Below are 27,703 nucleotides of genomic sequence, written 5' to 3' on the forward strand. Positions count from 1 at the left end.
CTTGATCTGCTGTCAACACTCCTACCAATGCATTCCACTATGCCATTAGCCTTCCTGGCAACAAGACCACACTGCCGCCTCATACCCATCTTACCCCCTGGTCCTCTTCTGCCGAGAGGCTGCTTGGCCAGTCAGTCTCCAGGCCATAGCGGTGCATGGGATTCTTCTGTCCTAAGTGCCGGACTTTGCACTTGTTCTTGATGAATCTCATGAGATTTCTTTTGGCCTAAGCCTCTAATTTGTCTAGGTCACTCTGAATACTACTACTGCCTCTACTACACCCCCCCCCCCCCGCAAACTTGCTGAGGGTGCACTGCATCCCATCTTCCAGATTGCTAATGAAGATATTGAAATATTGTGAATTACCAAGTCAGGGAGTCTATCTAATTACCTAATATAGTTTCATAGTTTGTAGGGTCAGAAAGGACCTTGACAAATCATCAAGTCCGACCCCCTGCCATGGCAGGAAAGAGCACTGGGGTCAAACGACCCCAGCAAGGTGTTCATCTAGCCTCCTCTTAAAGACCCCCAGGGTAGGAGCCAGCACCACTTCTCTTGGAAGTTGGTTCCAGATCCTAGCCGCCCTGACTGTGAAGTAGCGCCTCCTGATGTCTAGTCTGAATCTACCCTCTGCCAGCTTGTGACCGTTATTTCTAGTCACTCCTGGTAGTGCTCGGGGGAACAGGGACTCCCCCAATGCCTGCTGGTCCCCTCTGACTAGTTTGTAGCAGGCCACTAGATCGCCCCTCATCCTTCTCTTTTGAAGGCTGAACAGGTTCTTGTCCCTTAGCCTCTCCTCATAGGGCCTGCCCTGCTTCCCCCTGATCATGCGGGTGGCCCTCCTCTGAACCCTCTCAATGCTGGCCACATCCCTCCTGAAGTGCGGCACCCAGAACTGGATGCAGTACTCCAACTGCGGCCTGACCAATGCCACATAGAGGGGGAGGATCAACTCCTTGGACCTGCTTGAGATGCATCTGTGGATGCATGACAAGGTGTGGTTGGCCTTCCTGACCACGTCCCCACACTGTCGGCCCATGTTCATTTTGGCCTCAGTAATGATTCCAAGATCCTTTTCTGCCTCTGCACTGACAAGAAGGGAGTTCCCCAGCCTGTAGGTATGCTGCTGGTTCTTCCTCCCCAGGTGCAGCACCTTGCACTTGTCAGTGATGAAACCCATCCTGTTCTCATCTGCCCACCCCTGTAACCTGTCTAGATTGACTTGTAGCCTTTTCCTCCCTTCTAGCATGCCCACATCCCCCCACATCTTAGTGTCATCAGCAAATTTGAACAGGGTGCTTTTTACCCCCTCGTCCAAGTCACTGATGAAGTTGTTGAACAGCGTGGGTCCGAGGACCGAGCCCTAGGGGACCCCACTGCCCACATCCCTCCAGGTGGAAAATGACCCATCCACCACCACTGTCTGGGTGCGGCCCTCCAGCCAGTTAGCGACCCATCTGACTATGTAGGTGTCAACGCCACAGTCCCCTAGTTTTTTTATGAGAATGGGGTGAGAGACAGTATCAAAGGCCTTCCTGAAGTCCAGAAAGACTACGTCCATTGCTACCCCTGTGTCTATGGATTTTGTGACCTGGTCATAGAAGGCCACCAGGTTGGTCTGACAGTACCTGCCTCTAATGAACCCATGTTGGTTGCCCCCAAAGCATAACCTCCCCTGCTGGCCCCTCGTGGACATGCGCCAGGATAATTCTCTCAAAAAGCTTACCCATGATCAAGGTAAGACTAACTGGCCTATAGTTCCCTGGGTCCTCCTTCCTCCTTTTTTTGAAAATGGGAACCACATTGGCCCTTTTCCAGTCCTCTGGCACCATACCAGAGCACCACAAGTGCTCGTAAAGCCGTGCCAGGTGTCCCGCAATGACCTCTGCTAATTCCCTCAGCACTTTGGGGTGGAGGTCGTCAGGACCACCTGATTTAAATACGTCCAGGCCCTCCAGAAGTTCTCTGACTAGATCCTCACTGACCCTAGGCCTGGGTGCACCTCCCCCAGGGCCTGAGGGGGTCCCGGTGGACGGGCTGATCTGGTCCCTTTTGAGGAAAATGGAGACAAAGAAATGGTTAAATGGGTTAGCCTTGTCATCTGGTGTGACAACCAGATTTCCTAGCGTGTCTTGCAGAGGCCCCACGTTACCGGGTACCTTCTTTTTGGCCCCTATGTATTTAAAAAAGGACTTCTTGTTGTCCTTAATCTGGGTCGCTAGTCCCAGTTCCATCTCTGCCTTGGCCTTCCTGACTGCCCCCCTGCAGCCGTGACCAACCAAGGTATAGTCCTCCCTGGTGATGGCCCCTCCCTTCCATTGGGTGTACGCCTCCCTTTTAGCTAGGAAACGTTCCCGTATGCTTTTGGTGAGCCATGGAGGCTTTTACGCCCTCTTGCCCCCCCTATAGTCTTTCACAGGCTGCAGTACATGTATTTTTGTGGCAAACATCCTGTCAGTGTGCCATACAGTGCTGTGCACTAGTCTTACAAGCTGACCTACAGAGGTCAGCAGTGAAACCTGTGTTTAGAAGTGAAGATCACAGAGAATGTGTGTGAGGTATCAACAAAGCATAACAGCAAATTGCTGTTGGGCTGTGATAATATTTCATACATAACCAAGGACTTCAAAGTACCTTATGGAATGAACATCCCAGTTTAATAGTTGAGGAAACAGGTTCATATTTAAAGTTGTTGGTTTTTTTTCCCCAGGCACATACAGTGAACAGTATACAGTCAGTATATTTGGAAATGACAATACTAAAGATTTTTAGATTTGGATCGCCAACTAGTGGTTTTTATTCTTAACTTTTCCTACCTGTTTTTTACATCACCAACCCTCTCTTCTGTAAAGTGACTCTTTTTCACCAGGAGAATAAAGTAATCAAAGTTTTGCTGAGCTTGTAAAGCTTCTTGAAACCACAGTGAAAAATTGGTATCTCTATATTAGACAGAAAGGTACTTGAGACTTTATAGGATAGTTTTAGAATAGCTAAAGTTTAAATTGCACTAAAATCTGGATACCTGTCATCTCTGTAGTTAGAAAGGAAAACATCTTTATTTTGGAGTGCTGCTAGCCACACTAATTAGAAAACCCATATCCTTATTTGACCTTTGTTGCTTATCTTTATAGTGTTCTATCTTTTCCCAAGCTCCTCCCAACACCTAAAGGGGTACTAGGTAATGCCAAGGATTGATGTGGATTCTTATTGAGTAAAGATAAGTTTAATGATATTGCAATGTTCAATTACCAGAAAATGTGTGAAAGCCACCCTCAGTGTGCCTAGTAATCCTCTTAGTCAGGCTTTGCATATATCAAAGAAGGACTTAATATTTAATTATGCTCTAGGTGCTATAAGTAGTGGTCCCACAAATCAATGTACTGCTGGGAAACAAGCCAGCTCCTACAAAATTAAAAATGTGCTTTATGGAAGCAGCTACCTATCAAATAGTCAGAAATCTTGCAATTTCCAGTTCTCTAATGATTAGTTAACAAAATTAAAAATTCAGAGGTCCTCATTTTTCAAAGGCTTGAGAGTCCTTAATTCACATTCCAGTAGCATCCCACAGCTCCTGGCAGGAGTAGGCATGTGTTGTTTTAATCCCCCTGATACATTTTATCTGAGCTCTTCAGGTTCTGTAATTTTCTAGTTAACTGGTGCATGAAAAATATGGGTCAAAATACTGACATTTTCTTTAAATAAAAAAAACCTTTTTTCCCTTTTTTGGATAAAAAAGAAATGTGTGACAGAGTTTTTATGTTCTGAATTTTAGTATTACCCTTCTAAGATTTAATGCTCATTCCTTTGTTGTCATAATTTACAAAAATAAAGTTCATAAGGACTTGCAGCAATGACTAATGTACATAATTATGCCTACTTAGAGGACATGCACACACAGTAATTCAGCTCAGTGACCAGTTCTGCATCGTTTACAGTAATACTGAGAGTTGTGCTGTGGCAAGCAGAAGCCACAGTAGGCATATAAGAGTATTAGCAAAAGTTCCATATGTAAAGTAATATTTAGCTTAAAACAAGTAGTTAGCATGTACTTGGTTGACATTCTCTTAGAAGAAATGTAAGGGATTTTCTTAATCATTATGGCTGCTTGCAGACATTTAAAAAAAAAGGCACTTTACAGGAAGAAACAGCACATTACTTTGACCCAGCTCTGCACCACCTGTATGGATCAGGCACTTCAACAAGGCTTTTTGGTGCTTTTATCTAAGAGTTGATTGAATCAACTCTTAGATAAAAGCACCAAAAAGGCCCCAACTAAAGCACCCAATCTATCCAGATATTGGGCAAGCTTCTGTAAAACAGCTTCTGCAGCAAGTAGATAGAAAGTTTGTCATTATTCACTCGAGCAAAACAAAGAGAAAACCATATTGACCTGAATCCAAGACATCAAATTTCAGACAACTCCCCACTAATTGGACTCTGTAAATGGAAAATTATATTAAATTTGTCCACAACCACAAGTGAAACAGTGTTACTTTAAATTGCCAATTGTTCAAATCAAGAGCGAGACTTTATAAAGGGTGATAAGACAACATGCCGTGTTTATTGATTACATGAAGCAGGTACATAAGCTTGGACATACCAGTCATACAAACAGACACACTCAAGCATACATACAAACAGACATAGACAGACATACAGACAAAACCACTCCAGTAAGATGTTATAGTTACCGGCAGAGGTTACTCAGTGTTAGCACTGGGTAGCCATCCCAGGCTCATTAAGGGTGATGGGAGCAGGGGTGAACAGACGCACCTGTACTCCAGGAGGTTGCAGAGAGTGGATTCCCCATTATGGCTTGTCTGCATCTCACTTTTATAGGGATTTCAAGTCTTTGTTCTGCATTGGGGGTTTTCCATGCTCAATTTTTAATTAGAGGTTGTTTCTTATCCATCTTCTGGTTATCTCAGTTTGAGGTCATTCCAGTAAAGTTGGTATCTTAGAGTTGGTATCTCAGCCTTGAGGCATTGTGTAGATCAAATGGCAGAATATGCAGAATTCCTTCTTCTCACCATCTCCTTTTGCACCTGATCACAGATGAGTTCTTCAGCCATCCATTAATTAGTTTACTGTGTGGTAACTCAGACATTGGTGTCTTGTTGCTTACACAAACAGTTAAATCTTCTTTTACTTTCATGCAAAAAATCCCATTCTTTCACCATTCACCCTCTCAGACAGACTCTCAAGTACACAGGGCATACAAAGTTCATTTACTCATGTCAAATAGAAAACAAGCACAAAATGGAGTTTTAGTTCATAAACGAAAAAATCAACTAATATGCAAAAATTTATACTATAACAGGCAGCCTGACCCTTGCACCATGCCTGCGACCCTGCTGCCTGTTCCCCATTCCCCCCTGCCACTTGCCACCCTTCCTGAGCCCCTGCTTCAGTCTGTCTCCCTACCCATTCCCCAACCTTCACTGCTGCCTGATCCCTCATTCAGGCTTCTGCTACATCCCCCTAACCTGTGTTTCTGCTAAGGTGGGAGTATGGATCAGGGAATAGTGTAGCAGTGCAGGTCAGGGGATAGGGCACTGCTTCCCCATTCCCTAACCCATGCTGCTGCCACATCCTCTGACCTAGCTGCTGTTGATCAGCAGCACAGGTCAAGGAATGGGGACACAACACATCCCCATCCCCTGGCCCATACTGCTGCCCTATCTTCCTGATTCCTTACTCAGGAGAGGACTTGGGGCAGCAGTGTGATCCCTGACTTGATCCATAACCCATATTGCCACCCCCTGCCTGATCCTACCTGATCCCTGACTCTCACTGCTGTTCCATCTCCTGCCGGGTCCCCAACTCATTCCCCCACCTGCGCTGCCATCCATCCCAGACACTAGCCCTAGCCCCTAACCTACACTGATCAGATCGCTGCTGACTTCAAGCAGCAGAAACAGCATCAGTTCCAGCTGTGATCCCAGGCTGAGATCAGGGCCAGGGCAGAGTTGAAGCACTGGTAGTCTAATCCAAGATGAAGTTTGGTTTGCTTTGGTTCCCCCTGTTGATAGAAGGGGAAAAAAGCTTGTCTTGCATTTGAGTAAATATGGTAGATGAAATCGAGAGAAATACAATATAGTTTTAGTAAGTGGTATCTTTATTTTAGTTTGAGACATCTATGTAGTGGTAGATACAGATAATATTACAGTTGCCCCTGGTACCTGGGAACCAGGGGCTTCTGTTACTTTATGGAGAGAAAGCAGCAAGCTAAAGTGTTTGGCAAGAAGTAGCTGAATTGGGGCCAGTTTCATAGTTAGTAGGGTCGGAAGGGACCTGAGCAGATCATCAAGTCTGCCATGGCAGGAAAGAGTACTGGAGTCAAATGACCCTGGCAAGGTGTTCATCCAGCCTCCTCTTAAAGACCCCCAGGGTAGGAGCCAGCACCACTTCTCTTGGAAGTTGGTTCCAGATCCTAGCCGCCCTGACAGTGAAGTAGCGCCTCCTGATATCTAGCCTGAATCTACCGTCTGCCAGCTTGTGACCATTATTTCTAGTCACTCCTGGTAGTGCTTGAGGAAACAGGGACTCCCCCAGTGCCTGCTGGTCCCTCCTGACTAGTTTGTAAATGGCCACTAGATCCATCTTCAGCCTTCTCTTGTGGAGGCTGAACAGGTTCAGGTCCCGTAGCCTCTCCTCGTAGGGCCTGCCGTGCTGACCCCTGATTATGCGAGTGGCCTTCCTCTGGACCCTATGTTGTCCACATGCCTCCTGAAGTGCGGCGCCGAGAACTGGACGCAGTACTCCAACTGCAGCCTGACCAGTGTCACATAGAGGGGGAGGATCACCTCCTTGGACCTGCTCGTGATACATCTGTGGATGTATGACAAGGTATGGTTAGCCTTCCTGATCGCGTCCCCACACTGTTGGCCCATGTTCATTTTGGCATCAATGATGACTCCGACATCCTTTTCTGCCTCTGCACTAACGAGAAGGGATTTCCCCAGCCTGTCGGTATGCTGCTGGTTCTCCACCCCCAGGTGCAGCACCTTGCACTTGTCAGTGTTGAAACCCATCCCGTTCTCATCTGCCCACCCGTGTAACCTGTCTAGGTTCAATTGCAGCCTATTCCTCCCTTCTAGCATGTCCACTTGCCCCCACAGTTGCATTTTGGATAACCAGCCAGGAGAAAGCCGATAACAGCAGGGCCCCGGGCCTTGAAGCCTGGGGCTGCTAGGTAAGTAGGAAGGACCAAAGGGCAGGGGAGTTCAAACAGCTTGTTAGGCTGAACAGAAACCCTTGGGCCCATTTTCAAAGGCAGCAATCAGGTGAACGAAAGGGGCAGGGCGTGACTGTATGTAACCTTGTCTTGCTGAGATTGGGGACCCTAGGGGCCTGGCTTAAAAAGCAAGAGCATCCTTGGTGGAGTCAGGGACCTGGGGCTGGTATAGAGTACAAAATGAGGCTGAGGCCCAGGCTGTGGCCCTGGGCTGAGAGGGTTCAGCCAGAGGAAGAGGGCCAAAACAAAGGATGCTGAAGCCCAGACAAAGGTTTTGGAGTCTGAGGGGTCCAGTGTTGTTTTGAGGCCAGGAGGCTCCCTCCAAGTGGCAACAGAAAATTACCTGCAAGGCATAGGCACAGCTATGAGGGAGGACAGGTGCCACAATTATAGCCCCTCAAGCACGACCAGTGGTGTCTTAAAGGGAAAGCACATCCCATGGAGTTTGGGGCAGAGGAGCTCTGAGGACTGTAGAAAGAGGAATGACACCCTAGAAGAGGACCCTGGCCTCTGAAAGCAACCTCCCAGTTAAACACCTTAACATTAGGCACTGGCGATACATAGGGAGTGCACCCCCTGGAAGCACCAGCCGCGAAACTGGAAGTGCACTTACAGTTTTGCTGCTGGCTCGGCGATTGGCTGCTGGTGAAACCCCCTTCCCCCTCATCAGTGATCTGGTGCCCCCTCCAGACTCAGGAGGCACCAGTCACCCATGACATCAAGTTCAAGTTATGGCAGGCAAGAGATAGGAGGGAAGGGAGGCTGGGGACCACAGGCAGGCGAGTTTGACCACTAGGGGGCATCAGACACTGACTTGGATCGCCCAAGCCTGTTTACACCCCTATATGTCTTACCTTAAGGATGGGAAGGTATAGATTGGCCTATATGGAGAATGAGCAGGATAGAGATGTCAAATTTCACCTTCTTCAGTGCATAATGAATGTGAATAGGAGGTTTGAAGGGACCAGTTTTGAAATAAGACATGAATTTGAATCAGCAGGAGCAATAACCTTAAGATTAGTTGCAGTGGAATTTTAAAAAAGGAAATCCACTGGTATTATGAATACAAGAGAATTTTACTTTATCCACTTTGTCATGCTGGCCTATTTGCAGGCTGTCACTTTGATAGAAAATTTTATTTTGACAACTGTTCATTTGCATGAAATCAATTTTTAAAATTATTTCCCATCTATTAGCAAAAACTGCAGAGTTTGTATAATAATTACTATGCTAATGATCACAATGTTGAATACTAGAAGCATGCACTGCCTTCCAATGTTCATGTTGTTCATGAAAGAAGCCTCAAAAGCATCAGTATGGGTTAGGCAAGGGAAGCGTATGCAGCATTGAATAACAATATACAATTAAAAGGCATCTTTAAAGGTTGTAAGTAGCTATATTTTTAGTCATATTTTAAATTATGGCTATATAGTGTTTGTTAGGTATGAGAAGTGTTACATATGATTGTAAACGCATCAGTAAAAGATTAAAAGCAACCTATTTGCCTGTCCATTGATAATCAATTGGTATAGCTTGTATGCTACTCGTGTGTGTTATTCATTTTTAAAATTCTTCAATGTTTCCTCTATATTTCTACCGTACAAGATATTCCAGCAAAAATACCTCCTTATGGAAGTTCCTTCTCTATAGAGATTTATTTGTAGTCTGGAAAACATTGGTATCTTCTACAGAATACATATCGATGCATGCAAAACCTAAAATATATCTAAGCATTTTTATGCATTAGACCATGCATGCTCGTTTGCAGAATCTATACCCATTCCCCAGTTCAGTTTGACACCGTGGTGCATATCAAACAGGTAACACCCAATTAAATCGCACACAAATGATTTCAAATAAAAAATGTTCTTGGCTTAATTACATAAAGATGGACAACACAGCGTGTAACTTGAGGCTGTATTTAACCCTTCATTCTTAGGTTCCTTTTTTCCCCATGAACAGGGCCAAATCATGTCTGATCTAATCCACTGATATCAGTCTGAGCAGGATTTGGTCTGTAAAATTATGGAGATCTTTTTAATACCTTAATGTAGTGGGAGAGTATGTTATTTCTGAAGTGGTGAGCATCACTTCATGTTCCTCAAAACGTTTCCCCTTATTCCTGTAGCTAAAAAGATGACTTATGTCATGGAAATGGAGTTAATGACTTTTCCAGTGCTTCTGTTGGCTTATTAATATTAATTTGTAGAACTGGGTTGTCATTTTTTATAGGAGACATGTCCTTTATATCTATGTAATGCTTGCTTGTTTTCAGAAGTCTGAATTATGATAACAAGTAGCATAAGTCCTTTGACGTCTGTACATCTCTCCCTTCCTGAACATGTTAATTCAACTCTATTGTTCCAATAGTTGATGGACTAGCTTGCTTCCTGATTAGCAGATCATCCAGAAAATGTGGACATAGATTTTTTTTTAAAATAAGTAACACTCACATGATTCAGTCATCACAGTTATTGAGTGACTTATTTTCCAGAATTAAGCTTTGTCACCAATTGCCAGGTTTCAAGTGTAGGATTCAGTCCCACGGGCATATTAGAAACTTGAGAGGTTACCCTTCTTTCCCCTTTAGGGGACCTAATACACAAGTTTGGATCACACCAGTGCAGATCACATCTTCCCACCAAATAAAAAGCTGTTGATATTACCCTGTCACTTCTGGATTTAAAAAAACAGTATTTAAAACTGACTCTCACCTATTTGGCTAGGGTACAAGGCACATTTTAACACAACAAGAATTCACCAATGAAGATGGGAAGATACATTTCTGAAAACAGGAAGTTAAATAACTTGATGCACAGAAAAGTTTTGATTTGGGGTCACAATGCCCAGTTTAAGTTGACTTACGTCTCTAATTTAAGTGGTTAATAATAGTGCCTTATTTTTCAGTGATAAATATGTGATATTTATAATTTTTACAAAATTTAGTATTCACAGAACTCTTTATTTATAGTCTTGCATTGCTTAGACCCTGAACATTTTATTATTGTACTAGTTTATGAAGAACCAAAATGAAACTGCCTAGTTTCATTATCTGTGTCGAGTGCAACAAATAAATAGAGTAAGTAGCATAAACAACAAACCAAAAGCTGTTAAACTGGAATTTTGAAATTCTTTGCATTAATTATTTGAAGTAAATTGAATAAGGTGGTGCATTTTTAAGAAGCAAATGAAATAAGTTCATTGTGGTCCTTTTATATTATTTATACATTTTCCATAAGCATTATCTTTGCATAATACACTGTAAACTTAGTTCACACAGCTTAAATTTTGTGTGCATTAACTATGAATCTTTTCTTAGAAGCAAATTCTGACTTAATGAATATAATTGAGATTGATTTACCTCTTCATTCTGTAAGATGGAGTTCTGTCCAGGTGAAGGTAGACTTCCATGTTATACATTGTCAGTATAATTACATTTAATCCTCTGTTACTGTGAGGCTTGTATGCCTCTGCAGTCTCCAGACTATGTATGTTAGCTGACATGTATTTAATTGTGCTGTTTGACTGGAAGCTTGAAACATTTTCCTGGTTCTACAGAGAATTAGAAACTGTACAGTTAAGAAGTAAATATAGACAAAAAATTACATCATTTCGTGTGGCAAATTATTTGCTGTCAACAATCACTTTTTAGTCTAAGGAAAGAGTGTTAAATCAATATGAAACTATCATTTAGCTCACTTGCATAAAATAGAAGCATTATAAATATGAATCCTTTTTTTTTTTGCACTAACATATCTAAACATTTTTTTTATCAGCATCAAAGCTGGTTATACAAGAGGCAGTTTTTAGAACCTGACAAATAGAAAAGTATCTATCAGTTCTAGTTTCCTGTTAGTTTTTTATTTTCTAAAAAATGAATATATAAGATACAAGGGAGAAAAACAAATATACTATTTAAACCAGTGCACTTGTATTTCATACATGACATTGATAAGGATCAAGGATTAGTAAGGAGTCTGTTTAGGTCCTGCAAGAAATGTAGCTTTAGGCCCTCATTTCCAGGTCTTCACATCCCCTTGCTGAGTGCTTCTGTAGTATCCACTACAAAACAGCCTTTCATTCTCTTGTAGATATAGTGCTCCAATACTGCAATATACAGCTCCATGAATTTGGAAACAGTATAACCCTGGATTTCTTGGTGTCCGTCATGAAAACACAATTGCTTTCTTGTAGCTATGGATCTTGCTGGGGTAGTGCTGTGCAAGCTTGCTACTTGGGTTAGCCAGTTTCTCAAGCAAAACTGGGGTACATAAATATGGCAAATTTACTTTGCTATTGTGGCAACATCTTTTAAAATGGTCACCATTTTTCTCACTAATAGAGTGTCTTATGCCACGATACTGGCAAAGTAAACATATATCCCTGATACCAAATACAGTAACTATTCAATGCAGGGTGAAGGGCAGCTCTCAGAGAAACTGTTGATCATTGGACAGAATTTTGTTGTAACATCCTCTAAAGGCATGTACGCAGCATCCTCACATATTACCTGATCTTCTTTTTGTCTCCTCCTGTTTGCACAATGTGATTCGTCCAGTTTTTTTGTTTTCATAAGATTTGGCAAGAGCTTGCCTGTTTTGCCGACTTTCATTGTGACCTGTTAATGTTCGTCTTCTGCATCATGGTGGGCGCCTGCTGGAAGATGTTCTGGTTTTGATTTCAGTATTTTGTGTGCGCACAGCAGGAAGAAAGACTACATATTTCAAATGTTAATATGTAACCTAAGCAATTGTTTATAGTTTAGAAATAAACTAGTCACTTAGGCAGTTATTTATTGCTTGAATTATTAAAAAAAACAAAGCAAAACCCACAAAAAGCAAAGAAATTACAATTAAATGCATTAAAAGGTATGTACACAAAGTTTTTCTAAGTTGGTGGCATTCATGTGTGCACTGAAGCACAGCACTGCCTGCCAGCTTGCTTAAAAATTCATTGGTGGCACATACATACAGCCACTTTTTATGGCCCCATTTTTATTCATTTCTCACTTTTTTTCAAACTTGTTCTCAATTTTTGAATTTTGTTCAGCTCTATATTCTGTACGCTTTAAAATTATATATAATGTGTGGGTATACTGTAAGTGCATATACCTTAAAATGTTCTGAGACCATCGACTCCTTTGTGTATTAATATATAGTTTCTATGTGGAGCAAATGTGACACCTACTGCCAAGTGACCTTTTATCTAGACAGTTCAAACTGTCCATGCCCAGGTTTGCAGTTCCCATCCCCTATCCTACTCTGTTCAGCTCATGTTCTGTTGCTCTCGACCGCTCCTTTTCATGCATTTGCCCTCTCCCTGGGTTAAATACACCTCTGTTTAAAGCTTTCTGATAGAACTGACTTGATTCTACCCTGGGTAGAATCTTATACCTTAAATATAAATACTTTAATGGTATAAAAATAAGGTTTTGGTAAGGCTGCTTGTTTTGGAGAATCCTAACTTTGGACCTTACCTTTTTCCCTTACTCTAACACAACACAAATGTGTCTGCCTTTAAAGGTTTCTTCAAGTCTTCTCTATTTTCTTTGGCGTTTGGCAAAGAAAAGGGTTGAGGCATGTTACTTGGTAAGATGCGGGGATTAATAACTCATTTGACGTATCAATTATTTTAGGATGCATTTGTATGGGACATTTTTCTATGGTTTCAGTTTTATCCTGGGTCTTTTTGGCAATAATAAATATTTGTAGAATCTTCTGGAGTCTAGGGATATTTTAGAGAAAATTAACTAAAAATTGAAAAAAGTTGTCAATCCGTAGCTAAACATATTTCAATAGCAGCTATACAGATTTCAGTTACAAAATCTTTAGTGTTGCACCATTTTCATATGGTGTTTGCCTTCTGGGCAGTCATTTTTTTAAAATGCGTTTGACTTGCAGATGTAATGTTTTTATATGGAAGCCATAGATGAAGATATACAGTGGATTCTGCTTTATGGAATCGCTGGTTAATAGAATCAATAAGGGAATCAATTATTTGAATCAATGTGGAAACCATTTGTATATTATTACATGTAAAAATTGCTCATATTCAAATCACAGTTGTCAGTTTTTAGAATCATTTTACCAGAGAAGCCTGGGGATTTTGCAGTTTTGTGAGGAGCCCTTTGCAGGCTGGCAGAGTTCCAGCCTGCATGGGGCTGGGAGGGAGCAGGAGGAGGGCGATCAGGCAGGGGGCACCATATGCATGTACTGTACACGCACAAGGACCCATGCAGCCTGAAGAGCAGCTCCTGCAGGTAAGTAGGGTGAGGGCCAGGGAGAATTAGACACATCTGGGGCCCCAGCAGAGAATGGGCCATGGGTGGCTCGTCTGGGGAGCAGGGGCTGGGCTCTCTGGTGACGTTACCCCCTGCGTGCACGGTAACTTTGAGGAGCGCAGCCCTGCACCATTGCCCACACCCACTGCCAGACTGCACACAGATCTGGGGGATGCGGGTTCCCCTCTGCCCCTCCGAAAGCGCACACCATGCGGAGGAGCTGGCCCCACCCCACATGCCCAAGCCTGAGCCTCAGCAGGTGTGGAGCCAGGCTCTACTCCTCTGCAGAATCTGCCACCTCCTGCCAGGGGAGGGGGGCTACAGACCCGGGTCCCCAGCTGGGGGCCCCCTCCAGCAGGGCTGGGAGGCCAGGGGGCTGTGGGTGGGGGCGAGGGTCACCAGCAGGGCTGGGAAGACTATAGAGGGGGAATGAGAGGCACGAGCAGGTCCAGGGGCCTGTTGGAGAGAAGCGAGTATCTGTGTTCTTAAAAAAGTGGGTCTCCTTTTAATGGAATCAGCTAGTTAATAGAATCTAATCATCATTTCCTAAAGCGATTCCTGTAAGAGGAATCCACTGTATGCAATAGATATTGTTAGGGCATTTCCTTTAGTAATTACTACCATGTTTTTAAAATCTTCCTTTCCATCATGACTCACCTTTTTTTGTATTTGTGCTCACATAGTTGTATTTAACTCATTTTAATAAGTTTTAGCCATGAAGCTTAATGCATGACACACAGTTCAGTAACTAATCATTGTCAATACATTTAGGTATATCCCAAAGTTCATAATATCAAGAATAATGTGCTCGTTGGTGAAGCACAGAAACTGGGACATGCAAGAGGACAGATGGGTTTATTTTCTGGCCTTGTTTCCACTTCTGAATCCATTTCTCAACTGTAAATTAAGAATATTACTTCCTTTGTCATTTTTTATCTATTTAGACTGTAAATGTCTCAAGGCAGGTAGTGTTCTTAGTTTAGCACACCAGGACCCAGTCTCAGAAAGTGTCTTCAAGGTACTATCATAATCCAGATAATAAATAGTAGATTCTTCATTCGCTTTTAAAATCCTGCCATTCTTAAGCACAGTTAGTTCTCCACTTAATGAGAGGAAGCTTTAGCTCTTAAATCCTTTGTTTCAGTTAGGTTCAAGCCCAGCCTTTCATGTTGTTTTAGCACAGTGTCTTAAAATGCAGCATATATAAAATCCATGCTGTTTCAGAAGATGGGGCCAATGCGAATAAATATGAATTTAGTATACTTCAGTAGAGGTTCATTGTGACTGAGAATATATTGTAGCAATAAGGGGCTACTCAAATTTCTGCTTAGCAATTCTGTTTTTAATGCCATATTAATTCAAATTTACACTGCAGTCAAGGATATGAAAATATTTTGAGATGTTTTACATTTACAATCTGGTGAATGTAATAAAGTGAATTTTACAAGGATGTAAATCAGTGGGTTATTGGTAGAAGCTCCTAGACAGTAAGGACAGAGGCATTTCTGTTTTGTATGGGGAATTGGTTTTAAACAAAGATGTAGCACATCACAAGATTCTGGCAATTGTAATACAAGAAATCATTTGTCTGACCTTCATTTCTCAGTTCTTCACAATTCAAAACTTCCCATCAATTCTTCTCTTGGAATATTAGTAGTGACCAAAATATGCGTGCTAAAACCATTGCTTCTTTCTTCCTTGTAGGGACTAAAAATGCATTGAACAGCACATATTTCCACTGGAAGTTTATTTTAGTTTATTGCTCACAGACTGTTTATAAATAGAGTGCAACCTGTGCTGCATTTTTGTTCCATCTTTGACTGAATAATCTCTCTTTCAGTGTAACTCTTCAATCAGTCAGTCTTTTTTTTACAGAAAAGACATCTCCAAGTTATAAGGAAAGTTAGTCGGCTTCAGGTTCTCTGGTTATATAAGGTAAATAATAAAGCATTTACAACCCTAGCAGGTGTTTCCATGTTTTACAATTAGGGAAACTTTTTGTAGTGGATTTCTGTGCCTCAAGAGCACAATTATATCCATCAATATACTTTTTTAAGTTATGCTTACTCAATTTCAAGAGTAAAAGTATGTAACAAACCAGAGGTACTCCTTTGAAACAGAGGCTTTTAAAGATTTCATATATAATGAATTTTTCCCTTTTGATGCATCTGCAAATGTATCTTAATGATGAATGTGCATAGAATAATAGCTAACGCTATCAGAAAGAGTGAAGGAGAAAGAATTTATGATTTTTTGAAAAAGAATTGAGAATATCCAAGGATTTCAATGCTTGAGCCTTTTGGCATCTACTAGCATGAACAGAACTGTCTAAACCTCTGTGAAAGTCTTTCTTCTTTTTCCAGTAAAATTCACCTTAAGATATGTCACTTATTGCATTAAGTTATTTTTATTCTACTACGAAGAAAAAAGAACATTTGGAATTACATGCTGAATGGGACAGATTTAAATAGAGTATATTTGTGTTCAGATACTGTAGTGTTGAATGGAATAAAAATACCTGAGGTATCTGCTAAATTGCTTCTGTTATTTAAAGCATTACAATAAAATACCTGAAACACAAGTACTTCATCTTTTTGCACATAAAACCAATTATTGAAATTTCATATCAACTCAGTTAAAACCCGATGCAATACAGCTCAGCATTAGTATAATGATGGAAAATTGTTTGACCAGGGATTGGACTCCAATGGTAGCCTTTTTTTTATTCCAGTAATTGTTTCATTTTTCAATAGATATACAAGTAACCAGCAAGGTTAACACCGCACCTGTAAAGGAATAGGTGAATGAACATTATGTCAAGCCCTATGAATCTGTTACTGATAAACAGGCTGTAACAAGTCAAGAAATATAGCTATTATGATGCCTAAAGTCACCTAGGATAGGGACAGACATTTCCCATAAACTGGTTTAAGTAATAAGAAACTGGTTTAAGCCTGTAACAGAACATAAGTTCAGTTCACATAAACCAGTTTCAAAATGGCTGAAACTAGTTTAAGATACACCTGGTTGAATGTAATATCAGGCTTAACTGATTTGGGTCAAACCGGTTTATGAAACTTCTGTCCTAGCCCCCCTTCATGGTTCAAGTTAAATCACAGTTCCCTAGCATCCCAGCATGCTTTGCAGTCCTGGGGTGTGCTGTGCTGTCTGCTCCAGAGAACAGAGCTGGCCCTGAACCTCTGTTCCCTAGCATAATTCCTATTGCTTGCTCTTCTTAAACCATAATAGGTACCATCATGGATTTTGTTTTTTTACCTGTGATAGTTGAGGCGCATCCTCACCCTGCAAAGATTTAAACATTAGCGGTGCTCAGAATGTGCAGTTTTCAATGTAAGTGGTCTTGTTAAATTGAGTGGTACTATTATTAACATATAATGTTAAGCAGAAGTACAAGGTGTGCGGGCCAGGAGCGGTCCGAGGCCCTCGGGGGGCGCGCGGCAGGTGTGGCCAGCAGCCCTGGCACGCGGGTTGGGGAATGCAGGCCGGCGGACTAGAATTAGGCATGGACGCGTAGCGGTTGATTAAAGATTATTTTACTTGCACCGTAGATGGTCGCGGTGTAGGCAGGAAAACTTGCTTGAGTTGCAGTTACAGATAGGAAAGAAGAGCGGACAAGAGTTCTAATCTCACAAACTCTAGCCCAATCCGGCTGAAGGCTCTAAAACCGTGAGCCCGTTGTGTCAACCGAAGAAAACAACTCGGAGAAGAGCTCTGGATACACTCACACAAAGTTTGCTAGGCTCCGTGGAACTTGTGCGCAGGGAAGGGGTTCGTTGAGGGATCGTTCGGCGACGGGGAGAGGCCAGAGGTTGATCAGACTCCTATAGCCGCCTTAAGGTACACGCTGGGTCTGTTAGGCTCCGCAGCGCTTAGAGTTCTTCACGAGACGTGAAGTCCTCCTCCTCCAGATGGTTGTAGAATCCTCCAACTTGGGCGGAAACCGCTCAAGCCTCTTATACGGCTAGCAAGCCAATCGCTAGCCACCACATGGGAATAATTTAGAACTGGCCAATAGTGGGACACAAATTTGCATGCGGGTGGCGGGAACTTCTTTGCACCGGGGTTTTCTCTTTGCAACTGAGAAATGCACCTTGCAAAGAAAGTTCCTTGTGGCGGGAAATAATTTAGCAGTGCCGAAGCGCGCACACACAAAATCACACCCTTGGGTTGTGACATCCCCCCTTGCTGAAGGCACAGCTGAATTATACCACACGCTCGTCACTCGGGTGATCGAGAGCTCTTACCACGGGTCGCTGAACTAAACGGGTAAACACAAAATTCACTAACATAAAAAGTTCGTCCTCTAGGGATCGAATCAAATAATAACCAGCACAAATACATATACACGTAATCAGATTCATAACAAAGAACTACACGATCAGGGCTTCAGTGGGCGTCATGGCGAAGTCGCACGTTAGGCCCTCACTTCCTTCGATGATGTTATCCTTCTTGAGGCTTTTCTCCGCCACGCACTCTGAATTCCGGATCTGTAAACAAAACTCTTAGAAAATAAGTTAACGTATATCAAAATATTTACAAAGTTTCCATGGAACTATACTATTATTTTTAAAACATATAATACAGGTGTTTGCTACTTTAAACTACCCTCTCTTGCACGCTAAACTGGATGAAATCATTGAGGAGCCGTTGTCTAGTTCTTCTAGATAATGGAAACCTAACTCATAGGCCAGTTGCCATTGGCCTGCGTCCCCTAAAATCCGAAGTTGCCGCTTATTGAGTCCAGAATGCTGTAGGAGAAATCCAAACATGTATTGCTCCTCTGGTGTTTTCTGTGGCAATGATGGAAGATCGGATTCACGATGTCTTGCGCCTTGAGCCTCGGTCGGGTGTCGACATTCCCAATCACTAGATAATCTTGGCTCCATCAGGATACGCAGTCTTGACAACTGACGAAGGAGGTTACTCACGGGTTGGTTCACCATTGGGTTAAGCAGAATCCGGAGGACAACGATGTTCTTTCTCCCATAAACCTCAAGACAACTATCTATGCTGTGAATGGTTACTGGAACGGTTCCAGGATCTCGTAGATGACGGTGAGGCCATGGTCTTATTTTCTGGAGTGATGTCAGTCCCAGCGCGCATGCTCTGGGGTTCCAGGCACAGTACGAGACTCCGATGATCGCTAGCATAAGTTGTTCTACGCCGGTATGTTCTGGCCGTCCGTCATGTCATGCGTGGGCTTTTTGACCGATCAGTTCTGCAACAAGCGCTGGCAGTGGAATAGGCCAGTGAACGTTAAATGCCACCATGTTGATGTCAGTGACATGTCCTCTACTCCACGAAGCTTGTCTGACCAAGAAGCTTGCTTCTTCCTGGTTCAGCAGGTCGGACCCAAGTTCCACGACCAAACGTCCCATCCATACAGCTAGAGTTTCTTCAGGTTGGATTCTTGATTCTCTACACAACTCCTGTAATTCAGTTCTGGTGCGAGCATAGTAGGCAGTAGCAACTCGGCTGGTTGTTGTTACAGGCTGAACTACTGCTGCGGGAGTCATTGCTGTTGTTATTACTTCAGGCAGGAGGGGTGGATGCACTCCTCTGCTTGATTCTCCCTTCCATTGGCATGAAGGTGTGGTCGCCGGAAGCGACACTGCGTCGGTGGGCGGGGTCGCCGGCTGAACTCTCGCGGGTTTCTCTGAAGCTCCACCCTTGTCTTCCGGTTCTTCCATGTGGTCTCCCTCTTGCTCGGCGCCATCTTGTCGTGGCGTCTCAGGATTTTCTTTCGCAGCCGCTTCTTTGACCGCTTGAACGGCCATACGCAGCTGGACTTTTAAACTTAAATTCTTCTGCATTAAATCGGTTACAGTGCAAAAAGTTGCAGTTAGCACTCCTCCCTTGTCGTATTGTGGGGCCACCCTTTCATCCGCGGCATGTTCCTCCGTCTCCATACCTTCGCAGAGCTCGGATGGAAGCTCGCGACCCTTAATCTAGATGCCAGCATAAAGGGGGCGAACCATTCGATCGGCACCGGTCCTTCACTCTCCCGAGCACATCTTAGGCAACGGGCACGCTCCCGGGTGAGGGTCGGGTTTACTGCGCCTTCCGGGTTGACTCTGGCGAGGGACACAGTGTCGAGGGGCCTAAACAGGACCCGCTCATCACTCATTATACACCCGAATGCCGCGGGGTGCAGATACACTTCCTTCTCTCTCGGGGCTCCGTCTTCGGAAGCTCCCTCTTCTCCCTTCAGCAAAAGGCGTCCGCTGATAAACCTCTCACCCGTTCTGCCCACCTGGTGGTAAGCGATATGCGCCTCCAGTTCCATAAAGTTTTCTACTTGGCGTTTTCCACTGCGCCAAGGGCAGTTCTTAACTAATTCTAGCTCCAGCGTGCCTTCCCCTGATCCCATCCTCGTTGCCATGTGCGGGCCGGGAGCGGTCCGAGGCCCTCGGGGGCGCGCGGTGGGCTGTGGCCAGCAGCCCTGGCACGCGGGTCGAGGAATGCAGGCCGGCGGACTAGAATTAGGCACGGACGCGTAGCGGTTGATTAAAGATTATTTTACTTACACTGTAGATGGTCGCGGTGTAGGCAGGAAAACTTGCTTGAGTTGCAGTTACAGATAGGAAAGAAGAGCGGACAAGAGTTCTAATCTCACAAACTCTAGCCCAATCTGGCTGAAGTCTCTAAAACCGTTTTAATTGTGGAAGAACGTGGATTTTGGGGTATTTTACAAAGTGACTTTGGAATTTTTTTTATCAGGGATTTTTCAGTTTTCAAATAGGGATCACCAAAATTCCTGCTCGTGAGGCAAGTGGCAGGACCCTGGCAGAGGAGCCTGCTCAGAGCTGGCACCTTGGACCCAGCTGCAGGTGGCAGACCTCCTGACCAATTGGGGCCAGGAGGACATGCTTTGACAGTTCATAGCAGGCCACCACACTGGGAACATCTTCCGGGTGATAGCTGCCCAGATGGCCAGGAAGGGGCACACATGGCAGTAGTGCCGCACAAAGGCCAACTCTGCAACCACAGCCCACTGGCAGCTGGCCCAGAGGGGCAGATGCCTCTACTGGCTATGCAGTCCCCATCCGGGTCTGGCAGGTGCACAGCAGGTCACAGCCAGGCAGCAGCCCCCACTGCCAGACTGCTGCAGTGGGTAGAGGGTGCAGGGGACTCTCAGGACTGCTTCAGCAGTCCAGCTGAAACAAGGGGTAGTGTCCTCGAGTACCAATTGGCCAGGCCCCAGAAGCTCCTGAGAGCAAGTAGCCCTGAGCTACTGGACAGGGCAGCTTTTTGTACTGATGGGGCCAGGACAGGGCAGCTTTTTACACTGCTGGGACAAGTACAGGTGCTGGCCCCAGGCTCTAGCTCCTCCTGGCTGGAGATCCGGGAGGAGCCAGGCAGGGTTATTTTGCCCCAAGTGGCACAACTTGCCCCACACCAAAGTGCATGTCCAGGCACACGTGCTGAGGCAAAAAGCCCCGCCTCAAATTTGCACTGTTTCTATTTGAGCTGCTGCAAGCGCCCGTGCCTGCATGTGTGGGTGTGCCCCTCCAGTTCAAACCCGAGTAATGAGCTGGGGAGGCGAGTGCACCCAGAGCTGGACTATTCTCCTGTGGCAGGAACCCTCATAAAGCCCTGGGAGGGTTCCCATGGTGGGAAAAGAGCCTCCACCATGTGCATTCTTCCCATTCCATCAGAAGGCATGCAGGGAGGTAGGAGACAAATCTCCTGCAGCTGTCTCCTATCCCCCACATTCCCCCTTCATGCCTCCATGCAGGAGAACTGTCTTCCACCCTCCACATGCCTCCCATTCCTATGGAAGGTTTGGGAGCCGGTGGGAGACAGCTGTACCACAGCTGCAAGGCTGCCCAAACTCCGGCAGCCTTGCAACCAAGGGAGATTCCCAGGAAAAGGGCTCAGGGAGGCTGTCCCCAAACCCTGTTCCCACTGCCCAGCTAGGTGGCAGAGGAAGGGATTGCAAGGTCTGTAGGGCTGGGTCCCTGGGTCCAGGGAAGCTGTCTGCAGCCTTTCTTCCCTGCTTCTCCAGCTTTAAATCTAGTCTGTTGACATCCTGTTCCGTGCTGATCTCTAGGGATTGGGATTGGGATGGCCAAGGATCAGTCGTCTGGTGCCCCTGGCTGGAGAACTCTTCAGCCAGGGCCTGACACTTCAGGACTCAGCCTAATTTTCTACCAGTAATAATTGTTCATAAACTTTTCCTGGCTGAAATAAACATCTATATGTGGCTTGCCGAAAGTGATATCTGGTACACTGCTTGTGTTTTGGAACTGTAAAAGCTTCATATGGAGGCTTACAAAGAATACAGCCCTGAACTGCTGACCTCTTTTTTTCACGTTTGTGAGATAAGTAAGTTAATACTCTCTGCAAGAATTTGTGTTGAAGATCTTGTTAAGACTTTATGTATGTTTTATAAAGATGAGATTGATAAACCTTCCAGCATTAGAGCAGTATGTGATGTGTACGTTCCAGTCTAGGTGCAGCATATATTTTTTTGTTGGCAGTGGGGCAGGAAGGTTAACAATTATGTCATAGATTAACATTTTTATGCCTAGCAGTAATGCGTAATAGGCTAATTAACCTTGTGATGCTAGTCTTCATAAAAGACGGGTTAGTAAAATAAGTTTACATTGTCTCAAAGCCGGTCTACTGTTGCACTCATGGTTCAGCTTTCCATGACCACCCTTCTCATCTGTCATGATGAGCTTTTTGTTTTATATTCTATTTCATTTAATTTCATTTCATATGTTGATTTATGTCTGACAAAGCTGCCCTGAACCTTTGTTGGGAAGGGTAGCGTGTAAGTCTAATAAATGAATATTAATACTATTACATTTCTCGTCATTGTTGTTAACAGAGAATTGAAAGCATAGTCAGTGTTTTACAGTAGCAAACAATTTGTGCAACTGAAATGAAGTAAACTCAGCTAACCATCCAAAGCAGCGCTAATTTAGTCTAACTGCGGTTAAGACTTATTCATCTGGGAAAGAGTTCTGAGGCAAATGAAACAATGAGACACTACAGTCTAGTTCGACAGGCAGTGATAGCTTTGCCTGATCAAAATTTGAGTCCTGGAGATATTAAGAAGTCTCCTGTGACCTTTTCCAATCTTCATGCCATGCTTCATATTCTTTCTTTTCCCACTCTTATTATTCCCATGCTTTTAAATGCTGTTCCACTCCAGGCATATTTACATGCATAAGAGACAATAGGGTATTGTGGGGTGATTTATGCAAGTAACTGAATCATTGTTAAGTAGTGTTTGCATTGTAGAAAATGTTCAGCTTCATGTGCTAAAATATTTAAGTTGCCTGTATTTTTTTTTCTTTTTCTTTTTTTTTTTATCAAATAGCATGTTTTATTATGTGTCACTTTCAGGGACACCCTGGAGACAGTAGCAGTTTTTAACACTGAATATTTTAGAGCCACAAATTGTGTAGGCAATTCAACAAATGCAGTGGCAATCTGTTGTCCAAACTTCTTTGAAAATTTTGCTCTTGATGTCTTATAGTCACTCTGAAATGTTGGGAATATAATCTTTAATGTTTTTGTGATGTTAGAACTGAGGAAAACTTTTTCCTCCATTGTTTGGTTTTTTTAGAACTACTCTAGGACTGAAACAAAATAATTAACATTTGATGTTGTATATCTGCAGTTGAGCTGAATATAATATTTGATGGTTTGGAACATTTCCAGTTTTGGGAGAAAATATTTTTCTGTACTTGAACGCTCTAATGACAGACAGAACACATTTGTATTTACTATTTAAAGCTACTTTGTGTTGGAACAAATTATTTTAAACTGAAGAAAACTGTACATGTCAAGACAGTGATTACCTATCTCATCTGACCCCTGGCCCCCCCTCCTTCGGGTGCGCTAGAAAAACTTTTAAACCGAAGCTGCTTCTCATTTAGTAGCAGCCTCCATTTAATAGCCAGACGTTTTACCGTGTACATTTTTACCATGGAAGCTGCAGAGTAATTATATTTAATAGAACCTGTCATCTATTGAAAGCCACAAGGGAAGCCAACTAAATTCTAGTAGAAGTCTCATCTTTTAAACAAAGATGAATGCTATTCCAGAGGTGAAGAGGAAGTGTTTTTATTTAAGCTCCCTCTGCAAAGAATTTTTACAGTTCTAGTCCATTGCAGGTCTGTATGGAGAAGATAAATTTAAGATCACCATTCAAAGTTTCTTCTTCCAGTGTAGACAAACTAGGCACTGCAAGAAATTGAGGGTTTTTTATTGTACAAGTGTGTCTGCATCTGTGTATACATTTATGTGCACGCACATATGAATGTGTTAATTTTGTAACCAAGTACCTGTCAGATAAGAAGGACTCTTTAAAGGTCTAAAGAATGTTTGATGGTTAAGATGAAGACTTGTAGGCAGATGGGTTATTTGAACTAATTCAGTATTCTACCTGTGTGGGGGTTTAATGTTAGTTAAGTAATTTTGCACCTCTGTTCTTTCCTACTGGAAATGTAGTTTGGGGGCGGGGATTAAATGGTTCCCAGGAAAATTGTTTGGGCTTTGTTTCTGCACTATTTTACAATAGAAGTGTTCCTCAAACATAATGTATAACAAATTTTATTTATTGTTACCAAAGTAAACCAAAGTTCACTTGTATCCTCTTTTCACATGACTTTCCTGTTCTTTTCTAGGTAGAGATAATTGACATTGAAAACGAAGAAAAGAGGTACAATCTTTTCCTGGAGCTCCTGGAATCGAGTCATAGTCAATCTCAGTTTCAGCATTTGGTTTTACTCCTTCAAGCTTGGCCATCTATGAACAACACAAATAGGTAAGTTTTCTTCAAGAAGTCACCTGATGGAACAGTGTGATGACTTTTGATTTTGAAGTTTGTGAACCTTTCAAACAATCTGCAGTCAGTGCATTCAAACAAATTGGTACAAAAGGAAAATGACCAACTTGAAAAGTACTTTTTTGAGGAAATCCAAGCATATAAATGTGCTTATTTTGAACTGAATTCAGACAAGAAATTTCTTCTGAAATGTATTTTGCAGAAGGCACACAGTACTTTTGCTTTTCTCCTTCTGGCTTGAAATAAGATTAACTAGTTTTAATAAAGACCTCTGATGTTTGATTTAGAAGTTGCACACAAAGCCCTAGCTATTGACACCAGGGAAGATGTACAGATAGGAAGAAAAGAGGAAGGTATGAAGTTTTTTTTTTTCCATTGTAATTCTGACTTCCAAAAATTGTCTTGAAGAAGCTGTTCTTTCCGTCGCAGACCACAGAAGAGCATTTCATGCTTTTGTACATGTCCAATCAATAGTACTTCTCCAGTCAATACAGCTATCCACACTTCTCATCTCAGAATGCAGTGTGTGGAAAGGAGGGTTGTATGTTGTTGCAGCTTCTGTCTAGAAATAATCAAGTTGGGTTTTTTTCAACTTAATGCCCATTCTAAAGCAATTTAATGGCAGTCCATACTTTAACATTTTTCATTGTATTGTGTTTGTACCAGTCCTCTGTCTTCCTTTCCCTTTCTTCACATAGTCAAACGTGATTGCTTCTAGATGTTTCATTTTTGCAATGCTTGGATCGTGACTTCTGAGATTTTAAGAGTCTTTTGCTTCTACATTGTGCCATCAATAGTCATCCAGCCTTCCATCTATCCTTCAAGGAAAGCAATAAAGTTAACTTTTTATGGGCTAGCCAGCAAAGAATATCATCTTTCTTCTGTCAACAGTTAGGTGAAAGAGGCTGGTTATTAACTTCCACTTAACTCTGAGTACCTTGTGTCATTGATCACATTCTGTTTGAACTTAAAGAACAGATCCGGCAAAGAGCGTATATAAACGTATTTGTGTGAAAAGCTAGGGCATAGCCTCTTCTTGAAAAATATTTATTCTATATGCATAAGGTACCGGTATGTTAAAAACCAGTCTTCAGAAATCATTTACCTTAAAGCCTGCAGTACAGTTGAGATTTCTGAATTGAGAATTAAGCTTGATTTTTTTTTACTGTAGTTTCATGAGCAAAACACAGCGTTTGTAAATGCATTAAACATTTATAGAGGGTTACTCTATGGCTTGTCATGAATTATTATACATAGAAATTAAAGTAAAACTCACAAATCTTTAGTGTGTTAAAAATGGAGAGATTCATTCAAAGCACCCAGCCCTGGGCCACACCCCCCAAGCTTGAGTCTGCTGCCTGGCTGGGCTGGGCTGGCCAGACCCACCCACTGCAAATTTGTGCCTCTGATAAATGTGGGGGGGAGACCTGGAAGAGGAATGGACCCCCCCCCCGCCCAGGTCCTGGCCCACCCGGGCTGGGATCTACCTAGCTGAAGGGAGCCTTGCACCGTGGGGGCTTCCCCCTGCTGGCCTGGGCTGCCCAACTCCACCCTCCCCAAGTCAGTGCCTCTGACCAGCAGGGAGGAACAGGGTGCCCCCCACCTTCTGGCCTTCAGCCTGTGCAGACCTCTGCCTGCCTTCTTCAACCAAAGAGCGATCATGAATTCTGTTGACTAACAGTCCAATCTACGCAGCTTAGAGAAGCCTCAGGCCTCAGACTTCGTGACTGTCTTTACTTAGCCTCTGATTAAACATAAGGATGTCTGCAATAAGATTAAAAGAATTCTGCTAACTTTTACTTATATTGCTTTAAACAGTAAACTTGCCAACCTGCCAAGAGCGCCTTTATTATTCTTTTTAGGTAATTTTTAAATATGACAACGTAAATGAAATTACAGTCTTTTTGTAACAGAAATGCATTGTAACTGGTATATTGTAGCTAATTAACTTACTGTAATCTAGGAAGAGCTTCTAACTCCCAGTCTTATACTTTTCTATTGTTATGTTTTGGGGGTTTTTTTGTTTTTAAAGAATATCTCTCTGGAGGCTGGTGATTTTTCTAGAAAAAAATGGTCCAAATACCCAGGGATTCCCCTGTCATGTCTCCTTTATCTGTACTAATCTGACCACCAACAGCTATCTGGGCTGCTGCATTAAGATTGTTGCAGGCCTTCACCTGCTCTCTGCTCTCCTCTTCCAAAGGGAAGAAGCAGAATTAAATACTTAATTGTTACATGTAAATTGGTGTTTGCCATACATGGAATATAAAGTAACTGTACATCACCTTCTCCAGTGTCCATTTTGAGATGCTAAAATGGCTGGCTGAGGAGGGAAACATTCTCCATTCCTTCCAACATGTTTTTACTACTCTTTTGTTTCCTGGCTTGTTTGTAAGGTGTGTTCTGTTCATTTTATCCTATATCCTTGATGGGCTCCATCCCAATACTCTCATTTCCCTCTTTTCATAACTAGATTCAGTACAGTAACAAGATATACCCCTTTTGTTGTACCCAGTCCTCTTTGATGCCAAATAGCACAGGAAAGATTTGTGGAGGTGGTGTTGGACAGATTAAATGTCTTTGTATGTCTTTGGCAACTGAGAGTGGACTAAACTGCATGAGTGTAGAGGGTTGCTTTAGTTCCAGTAATGTTGGCATTTGCACAAATTATATATCTGTATTCATATATGGATATATAGATAGAGATATAAATGTATCTGCACTCACTATAGGTAGGGTGACCATATATCCCAGATTTTAGAGACTGTCTCAGACATTGTCTTTCCCGGCTCTGCTTCTGAGAGCCACAGGGTCGGGACTTAGTTTGTGTGTGTGTGAACGTGCGTCCTGGTGTTCCCCAGTGCTTCCCCTGACCCAGATTTCCTTACCCAATCCTGGCTTTCCCTCCAATTATTTAGTCACCCTAACTGTAAGGCCTAAAAGTAACTGATACCTGGTATTTTGATATGAAGAAATTGCCAGCATTGTGGAGATGAGGGGAGTGGGAGGGGACTGAAATACCAGCCTGACATTTAATTTAAATAGATGAAAATGTGAGAATATTTGTAGTCAATGTAGTTGAACTAGTAATGAGCATGCACAGGGTTTGTAAAAGAGAAGAGGAAGCTTTATTTTCATGTACTTCAACTCCCATCGATGTCACTGGGAGTCTGTCAGTCATATTTGATCCTGATAGCTTTATTTTCAGAACTGCTGAGCTCCTCCAGCTCCAGTGACTTCAATGAGAGTTTCAAGTGTGCGTGCGTGTATTGTTAGGGGGGGAATACAAGAGGAGAGAGCAAATATAGAAATTGCAGTTGTATTAGTAACAAAACATGATGGCCTCTACAGCATAGCATAG

The 27,703-nt window shown here is 42.9% G+C and overlaps 1 protein-coding gene across 2 annotated transcripts in view; it reads left to right on the plus strand.

Moving 5' to 3' along the window:
• The window catches only part of NBAS (NBAS subunit of NRZ tethering complex), a 385,077-nt gene that overhangs the window by 327,633 nt on the left and 29,741 nt on the right, over positions 1 to 27,703 (plus strand). For both annotated transcript variants that reach the window (XM_059729533.1, XM_059729539.1), the window contains exon 49: positions 24,182 to 24,321. In XM_059729533.1, coding sequence (XP_059585516.1) covers positions 24,182 to 24,321 — 140 coding nt within the window. The remainder of the gene's footprint in view (positions 1 to 24,181; positions 24,322 to 27,703) is intronic.

The sequence above is a fragment of the Alligator mississippiensis genome, chromosome 1 (assembly GCF_030867095.1).
Source record: "Alligator mississippiensis isolate rAllMis1 chromosome 1, rAllMis1, whole genome shotgun sequence".
Lineage (NCBI taxonomy): Eukaryota > Metazoa > Chordata > Crocodylia > Alligatoridae > Alligator > Alligator mississippiensis.